The sequence below is a fragment of the Lagenorhynchus albirostris genome, chromosome 16 (genome assembly GCF_949774975.1).
Source record: "Lagenorhynchus albirostris chromosome 16, mLagAlb1.1, whole genome shotgun sequence".
Taxonomy (NCBI): Eukaryota; Metazoa; Chordata; class Mammalia; order Artiodactyla; family Delphinidae; genus Lagenorhynchus; species Lagenorhynchus albirostris.
Genome location: NC_083110.1, coordinates 4,466,741 through 4,477,902, shown reverse-complemented (window position 1 = coordinate 4,477,902; position 11,162 = coordinate 4,466,741). Strand labels below are relative to the sequence as shown.

The window sequence follows — 11,162 nt, the reverse complement described above, 5'->3', positions numbered from 1 at the left end:
TCCTGCTGACATGCAAAGGGAGGGATTGTACAAGGGCACAGGTCACTGGGGGGTCATTTTAGAACTCTGCCTCACTGTTTAATGTCTTTCAAAGTAAAGAAAAATTAAAATCTTACACAATTAACATAATTTTTACTGTTCATCTTTATATTGTGCAACATCAGCTTTAAATATGAATAGGACATTTACTTGTATGTGGAATCATCAAAATTACAAAATTGGCACCTTGTAATGTTGACGTGCACACAGACAGTGGAAATGCTGCCCCAACTAAACTAACTCAAGTATTCTATTTCACTTCTTGATACCTGCACATCCTACCAACACCCTCCACCACTGGCTTTCTGATGACTAAGGAAGAGCTGGAAGGACAAGGAACTCTGGGTCGCTCTATCTTTCTCTGTCCTTCTGTGTCATCATTTTCAACATCAGTGGTCAGCTAACATAGGGAAGTAACACGAGCGAGAAAAGATATGATGGGGTTCCTTGGTCATTCATGCTTCTTGGAACATCACTGCCTTCTTTCTGAGCTTGAAGCCAGCTCTGGCTCACACAGAGATCCTGCCTCCCGGGGCTGCCCAGTTGTAGATGGAATGCGCTCATCTAATTTGTGTTAAGTCTCACTGAGCTCCCACATGCAGTGAGTCCCATGGAATTTTGTGCTTCGGGGTCCCACGAACACTATATGCAAACAGGGCAGCAAATACAGGCTGTGCCTCTTCCCTCTGGTACATGTGCCACTGTCCCATCAGGCCTGAATTTCCATGTTTGCACAGCACAAAGAGAAAATTGTTAAGAATTTCAAGACAGTGATAGCAGGACCTTAAACCATATGCAGTGCCCTTCTGAGTAGAAGGTAATTGTCTACAGAAGCCATACAGCTATCTATGAGTGGGGTGGGAAGCAACAGGGGTGGACACACACATGGTGCACATCTCCCCTGCTGATGTGGGTGCGCTGCTGTCTCATTAGACTTCACTCAAAAACACAAGCGCAAAGAGAAAACTATTAAGAATTTCAAGATGACAAGAGCAGGGCATTAAACCCAGTGTGAGGCTCCTCTGAGTGCAGGGTTTATGCAACTGCATAGGCTGCATTCCCGTGAAACCAGCCCTACTAACGTGTTTCTGAGCCCCTCCTTTTTAAGGGGACATCAAGTACAGCTGGGTCATTCTTTAGGTTGCCCCCCAGGAAGGCTAACCCATGGCTATCTGTGTACGTGTCTAAGAGTGTGGAAGTTCACGAGGCAGCTCCTCTGACCTACCCTACTTCTGATGAGCCATGCCTGTTGCTGCCTTCACAGTTGTCAAGAATCTATCTTCTTTTCTATAACATAAGCAGGTTCCTCACTTCTAGCTGAGGATCAGGCAATAGGGCATGGGATGGAAGGTGGGGCTTCTTTTTCTTTTTTTTAATATATTTATTTATTTATTTTTGGCTGGATTGGGTCTTCGTTGCTGCACGCGGGCTTTCTCTGGCTGCGGCGAGCGGGGGCTACTCTTTGTTGTGGTGAGCAGGCTTCTCACTGCAGTGGCTTCTCTTGTTGAGGAGCACGGGCTCTAGGTGCACAGGCTTCAGTAGTTGTGGCTCGCGGGCTCTAGAGCGCAGGCTCAGTAGTTGTGGCTCACGGGCTTAGTTGCTCCGCAGTATGTGGGATCTTCCCGGACCAGGGCTTGAACCCATGTCCCCTGCATTGGCAGTCGGATTCTTAACCACTGCACCACCAGGGAAGTCCAAAAGGTGGGGTTTCAATGGCGAAGTTCATCAAGGAGAGGGAAGTATAGCACTGAACTGACACAGAGATTGGCAGTTAAATTCAGGAGGCCACTGGGTTCATGATGTCCTTTAGTTAGAAGGACTCACATGTCAAGTCGTCTGGTTTCCGGCAAGTACGGGTGGTACCCATGTGTCAGAAGTGCTGCTATTATTGTGTCTCACCATCAGGAGAACATCTTCTGGTACACATTCCCTACCTGGACTTGACCTGCACTGATGCTGCATTGATACTGAACATTATTAAGAAAGTCATGTTGGATGATGTCACTATTGCTGCACTTTCGGCATGATGATTGATTTCTTCATTTTATAGGTGTGAAAACTGAGTCCCAGAGAGACTTGGCTAAGATTAACAGGTGAGTGGAGGAGCCAGGACTCTTAACAGGTCTGCCTGACACCAAACACAGATGCCTTCCCTGTGGCACAGAGGATAAATTCCCACATCTCTAAGTCAGTTCATTTTTTGGTTAGTGTTTTCAATATGAATGTTATAGAAAGTCTGCCAGACACACAGTTTGGGTTTGCTATGACCCCAGTCTGACACATGAAGTGGCACCTTCTAATGGAAAGAGGGGAGCAAGAGAGTAGCAACTTCATTATTTGGGGCCACATTCCTCATTTATAAAATGAAGGAGCTGAACTAAATGATTTCCAAAGTATCTTCTAGCTCCAAATTCCTATGAATTCAAGCTTTCGTTTCTGACTGTAATTGTCTAAAAATTTCAGCTGCTTTTTAATACCACACTGGGATTCAGTATAATCATATTCTCAGCATAGAGATGGGTATTTCTTTGTTGATGCAGGAGAGCATACCTTTGGTTTAGTAAAAACAATTGAGTTAGAGCTCTAAATGCAAGACAGTGCCATCTGAAAATAAAAAAATGTGCCTCCCTAAATATCTGGTTTCTGACTACTACAGAGGGAGTCAGGGATATGGAGAACTTTGCTGACAAGATGCCAGCATTCACACTTGGAACTTTTCCAGACGATTAAAAAGATCTCTTCCCCCAGGTTAACAAATACTGTCCCAAAGTACTTGGAAATACTCTTAAGAATTCTGGATATGCAAGCAATCATTTTCAGACCAACTCTTCTGACAATAGGTTCCTCTGCATCTAAAGCAATCCATTATTTTTTTATGTCATTCTGAGTCCAGAATTCCATCCCAATTCTCTCCACAGCGTTGACACCAAAATCACAAGTTATGAAATACATTCCTCCAGGCAGTTGTTGGGTGTGAAACTCTCTGTAACTGAGCAGCTTCCCTTAATGAGACAAAAAGCAAAACCCTCCAAGGTTTCTAGCAGATAAAAGCTGAAGGAGAAATCTCTGGGTAGAAAAGGGGTTGTCTTTTTTTCTCAGTCTTTCACTATGTAGACCCTGGGGGTTTACTGCTCCTCCTTTAGGATTTCAGCTCAATTATGAGTCACACTAAATCCATTTGCAATTGCTCTCACAGCTCAACTATAAGATCCTTCAAAAAGAACTATATTAAAACCAAGAAGAAAACAGAAAATAAACGAATAAAACAAGGTATCTTAAATAGTCAAGCTTGCAAGTACAGGTTTCTGAACCTGTAATAAGTGACTCATATACTGACTCATGGACCTGTTCCATTCCACATGCTTTCTTTCACCTTATGACCTTCAGCTGTTATCTTGTACCATTACTTGGGAGCTTATCTAATCTCCCATCCCGGCCTGCTCCTGGACAAACACATTCTTTATTAAAACCCAAACCTTTCCAAGGATTCCTGCTGCCAGGGGTTCTCCCACTCAGTTACAATGTCAAATGGAACGTTTGTTTTAACCATTTGGAAGGAAGAGTTGATTTCCTGACTGAGGTTTTATTGAAGATATATCCCCCTAGGGCAGGCACACAGATACTGTGGTACATTCTCTGTACTATTAAATACACCAACACTCCCAGGCACATTCACTGTCATATATGCTAGATAAATGGTATTTGATTCAATCCCCAACCTAATCCTGTAATGAAGAAATAATCTCAGAAAATCATATAACACATGATCAAAGACGCAAACACCATCCATCTGCCTCCAAAGACCAGGGTTGTAACGCTTTAATTTGCCACTAGGGTTAGTCGTCTCTCCAATAAAATTCAGAAAGGCCCTGTTAACATGTTTTGCTGTCCAAAGCGAAAATATTCATTTTCCTCTGTGGCCCCAGCACCTTTCCTAGTAGATAACCTTTAGCCCAGGCCCAGCCTCTCCATCACGCTCAGGGTTCAGTTTCTACCGCCGGTGTCCCATGACTTACTCCTTCCCAAGGCCTGCTGACTGAATTTGACATTTATCTCGGGCTCTGTTAAAAAACACCATCTTCTCATTTCTCCAGCAGCACCTCACTGGGCGATGTTGAAGAGTAGATTTCTAGTCCATTTTTGGCCAACCTAATCCCATCTGCTTTGTATCTTCCAGATCTCTGGGGCTACTAAGGGTTCATTCTTATTTTTACATCTCTTCTCTCATTTCAGTGGGATTTTGAAAGGAAAGGACCATAACCTTCCCTTAATACACAATTTTAAAGCAAAAACAAAATTCTTATCTGAATTTTCTATTTTTTTCTAGAATTTACATATATTATTTGTATAACAGAGATATAAGTAATATTTGGAAAATAAGGAAATATTTCTACTACTATGGCTTGGCACTGCAACCGAATAATGTTCATCCTGAAGTCTATTATTTCCTGGCATGACAGTTAGATCTCTGGAGAAAAACATTAAAAATGCCTTGGTCCTTAACCAAGTAAATTATCCTGGTACTGTTTTAGGTTAAAAATGAGAAGAGGAGAATCCAGCAAGTCTTGGCTCACAAACTGTCATTCTGTACAACTCTCTAGATACTTTAACCCAAATTAAAACACAAATAGACTGAAGGATGGCTATATATCCAGGCCCAAGGACAGTTTATGAGTAGGCAAATATAAATACTATTTATCTAATAGACGTATAAATATATTTATCTTATTTAGATGTTGCTTTGTTATGAAATTTCTTTGCCTTGCCAACAATACAATGTGATAATTTAAAACTTTTAAAAATTTATAGTCTTGACCTATCTGTTTGCAACAAATAAAAGTCTGGTTTCTAAGTCTCCATAATAAATGCACTGCTTGTACAGGCAAAAAAATTAAACTGAGATGTGAACGGGTGGCTCTCACCAGAATGCCACAAGGGCTTGAGAGTTCAGTACCATTGTTCTTTGTGTCTAAAGATATCCTCAACAGCATGCACATGACTGGAGAAAAAAACAACATATTGGATGTACGCATCTGCACAGGCCCCTTCAAATCTGCTTATAGTAACGGTTCAAAGGACTTGTCATCAGTGACGGCTGCCTCCTAAGCTGCAGGGTAGGCCCTACCCTTATTCCTGTGGCTCACCCCCATTCAGCTCTGCCCACAGCAGTTTAGATACCCAAGATGCTCAGAAAGGCTGGATTGCAGGAGCTTAGTTTTACCAACAACTAAACGACAGTCTCCCTTATTTATGACCCTGAAATACTATTTCATGTTTCAATGATTTTAAGGCATTAAGCAGATAAATAAGGCTTCAGAAGTAGTATCTATTATAGTATTCTTAAAGAACTAAGTTTACAGGTTTTAGAATTAAAACATGAAGTACAATTTGAAGACAGGACGCAAAGAGGAAGTACTAAATACACGGGAACAGGTATTTTCACTAGAATTAAGCTAGAAAATCCACCACCACAATTCTAGAAATAAGTATTCATGGAATAACTCAAAAAGAAGCTTATTCAACTACTCTATTTGTAATTTAAAGTACATTAGTTCTTTAGTCTTTGTTGTACCTTAAACACACTGAATTCATTTCCCTCACCTATTCTCATCATAGACAACGACTTACTCTCAATCAAATGAAACAGTTTTTAAAGAATTATTTCTCTCATGATTCTGATATTGCTTATATTTTGTCTCCTCCATAATAATGAAAACTTGCTGACAATTTACAGACCAAATTGGTATCATTTGACTATCTAGCTACAGCACCCACCAGTAAATTATTTTAATTTTGTGAGATGATACACTATATGCTTTGTATTTACCGAAAAATTAAGACCATAAACCATTAGCCATTAAACATATTTCAAAACTTCCACTGGTAATAATTTCTGTACCTCTAAGAAATTATTTCAGTAATTTAAAATATTCAGAATGTCATGACTACTTACTGGCGCTCATTTATAAATTAAAATACTCTACCGTTTCTATGACTGTGCTTGACATTTGAAGCTCCCTACAATCTGGGACTTTTCTTACTCAACAAATTTTCTTTCGACCCCTCTGTAGTATGACTCTACCGCTCTAATCAAGATAATATTTTCCTAGTCTCATGAATACATCATGCTCATTCTCATCATCATTCTTTATTCATATTGTTCCTCAAAATATAGCATCTTCATCTCTTACCATCTATCGAAATTCTACTTTTATGATCATTCTAAAGATAACACCTACATAATTATTTAATTACTTACAAAGGAAAGAAAATTAGGGCCTCACCTCATACATCCAAAAATATTCGCTATATTAAAAAATTAAGGGTAAAAATTAAAATATAACAATATTTACATAGAAGAACACATATGTAAATATCTGAACACAAAATAAGGTCTAAGTATAAAATCAATGGAATAAATTATAAAGAAATGATCACTAGACTTCATAGAATCAAACTGTCCTATATTAAAAATAACTTGAACAAGCTGAAATGACAGTAAGCTGAATTTCTATACAAGAGACTGCATAGGAAGACACTTTTTTAGTTCCCTTCTCCAAATACTTCAGAGAACACCTAAGGGTGTTCCAGCAAAACAAAAATACTATAGTCAAATAACCACGTCTCCAATAAGGATATTCTTAGGGTTTCTGCTTGTTTTTACTGCTCAATTCTAATCCCTCCCGTTAGGTATCTTCAATGCATGGCCATCATTTATTTGTCCAACAAATGCTTTTTGAATCCCAGCCACATGCCAGAGACCGTGCCAGACACTAAGACCACGCTGGTGCGCAAAACAGATACAGTCCCTTCCACCACAGAACTTAAACCTATCATAAGATAAACATTAGCCAAGTAAGCACACACACAAATTGTGGTTTTAAAAAAAAGCATATAGAGCACTGTGACAGCATATAAAAAGGACTTCACCTATTGGAGATATGGAACGTGTATGCGTCCAAGAAGATTTCCCTGAAGAATTCCTATCTATATAGAACAGTAAGCTCTTATAACTGCTGGCGCTATATCCTAAATTCTCTTGTATCTTTCTGCATCTCATACAGTAAGTCTTCTATATTCGGTAAACAATTTATTGCCATTAAAACTTGAAGCTATCTTTATTAACTAGCCTTTTCAATGGTGTGCATGAAGTCAGCTTTAGGATACTTTAATAGAGACAGTTTAGGAAGATACTTTTATTCTTAGAAGATTAAACAACTGAACTCTTACCTGGGTTATAAGGGGATCCCATGATCAATCTTGTCAGATTTAATGGTAGAATCCTATTGAAACAGCAAAGGAATGACAAACACTTATATTCTGAAAAATTATATACATAAATTTATGTACTAAAAATAATGTACAGCTATTAAAAATTGTTTCACTTACACACAGGTTATAAAACAAATTAAATGTTATGTAAAAGCACATATTTTTACACTGTATATCCTGGAAGTTTATTTATTACTAATTTGCAAATAACTCTGCATTGCTTGGAAATGTTTAGTGAACCAAGGTCATCATTGACTTCTTCAAAGTGATTTAATGTACTGCTATCCAGGACATTAAGTTCTAGTTCTGACAAATTAGAAGGCAGATGAGAGCTCACTTGAGATGTCCGGGGTGACTGGCTTTTTTCTGAGGACTTGCAACCTGTTCTTGTTTTAAGTTTAGTAGGGATGTCTTGATTGCTCTTTAGAACTTTAGAATTATGCATACTATTTGGGTCTCTCTGGTTTTCTTTTTCCTCAGTCCAGTGTGATGAAGAGAAATCACTGGTAGAGATATTAGACGCTTCCTCCAAACTTTTATCTTGAGCCTTTGAAATATGAAATCTTTTATATGAGAATACTGGGGATCCAGCTGAAAAAGGTAGGCTAAGAATAGAACTCTTTTCACTGCTATTTTTCCTTATGGACAACCTTGTTTCACTGGACTTACTTGTCTGTTGACTATGTTTTGGATTTTCTGTCCCCGGACTGCTATCACGAGCTTGTAAACTTCTGCTGGTGTCTTCAGAACAGCAAGGACTGGTGAAGTCACCTGAATACTTTAGTTCTGAGATGCTTTCAGAGCAACTACTTGTACTTGGATTATTTTCATTCATATCAGCAGTAAGAATGTCGTTAGAAGTGATTTTGACCTGTTTATCGTCTATTTCTTTCTCTACTACAATTCTGTCAACTACTGTGACCCGTTGGAAATCACCTGGACTTTGGACTTTCACTTTCACTCTTCCACCCAAAATATTTGTATGAATAAACCTTTCTGAGACAATGGAATTTGCAGGACTCACCATTTCTTCCAGTAAATCATCAAGTGTCTTTTCAGTTGCACATTTCAGTTTAGTTTCTTTAGTTGTGCTGGGGTCATCAAAAACCACACTAATTTGAGGTATTGCTATTTTCAGCAAAAGATGCATCTGAGTCTAAAAACTCATCTTTAGGTAGCTGATGTGGCTTCTGATGTTGTTCTGCAAAACTTAGTATCTTAACTTTGGATGATGGAATTCTGAGTTTTGCACCTAACATTTGTGCTTGCGATTTTCTGTACTCTTCTCTCTTTTCGTGTATTACCAACATATCAGGATTGGTTTGCTTTAAACGTAGCTTAAGTGTGTTTGTTAAGCCATAAAGTAGCTTCCCCCTCGGAACTCTTTTGGGGGGGACACCACCTTTCTTTTCAAAATATTTACCTTTCTTAAGATTTTCAGTTTGGTTCTTTTTATACTGAAGACTCACTGACTTTTCCTTTTCCCCCAGAGAAAGCGTATCCTTAGATTCAGATTTACATGTGGAGTTGGCAGAAGGTTCTGGTGACTTCTTGTCCTCAGTTCTATATAACCAGGCTAAATGAGGATGTATATGAGTAGGGCTTGCCATGGGTTGGTTGTATAACAAGGACAACTCAACCAACAAAGCACTTAACAAGGGCAGCTGCCTTACGGTATTGATCCTATTTTGTTCAGTTTGAGGATGGTAGGTAGTTTGGTTACTTGCTCCTACACCCTGAATATGTGCAGGATGTATAAGCACTGGAGGCCTCTCATGTGTTGCAAAATTTGTATGTTCTGGAGGATTAGTCTGTGTTGGGGGATTTACAAGTTTTTCTTCCAGAAAAGTACCATCCGATTCCTCAGGTGCATTCATTTGAGGCTCAACAGTGATTTCACCCTGTTTAGGAGGTGTCTTTTCTTGGGTCACATGAGTGTAATACATAGGAGGAGGGCAAATTATGTTGGTTTCAATGTCTAACTCTGTGACTTCCCGATGTGGGGGGCTAACATTCCTCTCACTGCTACCCTTTGAACAAATAACGGAGTTGGTTTTGCCATTCTCCACGGAAGCCGTGTAATCAGAGTTGGCCCTGCTGTGGAAGACTCCCTCCTTCAAATCCTTCCCTGCCGTTGAGACTTTTACATCCACCAGAGGCTTATCAGCATCTCTTGGGCTTGGCTCTGAGTCTGGCTGCCGCAGCTGCTGGCTTTCCTGCAAGGTTGGGGGCCTGACCTCCACACCCTCCACTCCACCTCCTGTGGAAGCCACTGGCCTCTCCAGATGGCCCAGCAAGCTGCTTCCCAGGTCAGTCAGGCGGTAGCCCAGGGCAATGTGCCCAATCCGCTCCCCCTCTTGGTTTTGCAGAGGGAAACTTCCCCGATGACCCTGGGAGCAGCCGGAGGCGGCGGGCCCCAGGAGCCTGTGGGCCGCGGCGGCCAAAGAGATGCTGCAGGCCCCCAGGAGCTGCGGGGCAGGAGTCGGGCGCCCGGGGGGCAGCTGCAGCAGCAAGGTGTAAAGCGGGCTCCGAAGGAGCAGGCGGTGCAGGCTGGCGGGCTGCAGGCGGAAGAGACAGGACTTGCCGCGACCGAAGTTGACCAGGCCGGGCCGAAGTTCCGGGGCGGGGGCAGCGGGGCCGCCGGGAGGGTAAACCAGCAGCGTGGGGAAGTCCAGCAGGCGGAAGGCCACGGCGGGGCACAGGCCGCGCGGCGGCGACTCCTCCTCCTGCGCCGCCGCCGCCGCCGCCGCCGCGGCCACGGGCGGCGGCGGCAGCCCGGCTTCAAGACGCACCCAGTCTACGATCAGGTCCAGCAAGAAGAGCCGCTCGGACAGCGAAGCCGCCATCTCTGTTGCCCCGGGAACGCTGTGAGCTGGAGGCTGGAAGTCCATGGTTCTCGCGAGAAACAGGGAGAGCCTGGCGCTTGTTTTGTTCTCTCGCGAGACTTGCTAGGGCCCCCGGGCAAGTCTGAGCTGTGGCAGCCGTGGGAATTTTCGCTGCTCAGTGTGTCTTTGCTTTCCAGACTGGTGTTAAAACAGTACTTATGATAATACTGAGGCTACGAATGGAAAAAAAAAAAAAAAAGACTTATTTTTTGGTTTGGGTCACGTTTTATCACTGCAGGTCGCCTGCAAGTTTGGAGCCAGTTCAGGTCTATCAGAAGAATATTAAAAGTAAATCAGGGCTCCCTTTCCAATCTCCAGGCTAAAGAAAGCCAGCTAACTGCCCGCAGCTGGCCTTCTCTGCTGCTGGTCTACTCAAAAGATGCGGACATGGCTCTGAAGCGGCTTGGGAGCTCTGTCTGAGTGTGGTGGCACTGGACACGCACAGTGGCCACATTTCCAACCGAGCCATCACCGTGTAGGAGAGTGATGTCAATGATTCCCATTCAACAAAACTAATGTATTTACATAAACACGGGGGTGGAGGAGATCTTACAGCCCTATCCCAGATTTTCAAGGAGACATACTTCTACCCTCAATAAGCTAGCTAGGTTGAAACCAAGGTTGATAAGTGGCCTTGAATGTCATAGCAAGGAATTTGGACTTTATTCTGTAGAAGTTGTTTTGAGTGACTAAATGTTATTATACCTATACCTATATTATAGCAGTACAGATACAAAGGAGGATTCTGCTAATAAGAAATTGAATTCAGAGCAGTCTTTTTGAGAGGCTGTTACAGTGGTCTAAGGAGAGAGAACTGTGGCCTGAACGTGGTTAGGGTCAGTGGAGTTGAAAAAGAAGTGATGGATATAAGAGGTATTTGTGATAGCAGAGTCTAGAGCTTGGTGACCCTGAGAGAGAAGTTATGGGTGAAAATTTTCTGCTTCTGTGGGAGAAAAAATTGAGGAG

At 41.8% G+C, this 11,162-nt stretch overlaps 1 protein-coding gene across 1 annotated transcript; it reads right to left on the bottom strand.

The window, feature by feature from the left end:
- Positions 1–7,408: 7,408 nt before the first annotated feature.
- On the bottom strand, positions 7,409–10,157 carry MAP10 (microtubule associated protein 10). Its single transcript, XM_060125692.1, is given in 2 exon segments — positions 7,409–8,432; positions 8,434–10,157. Coding segments are annotated over 2 exon segments (2,682 nt in total). The 3' UTR covers positions 7,409–7,474.
- Between the last annotated feature and the right edge of the window lie 1,005 nt (positions 10,158–11,162).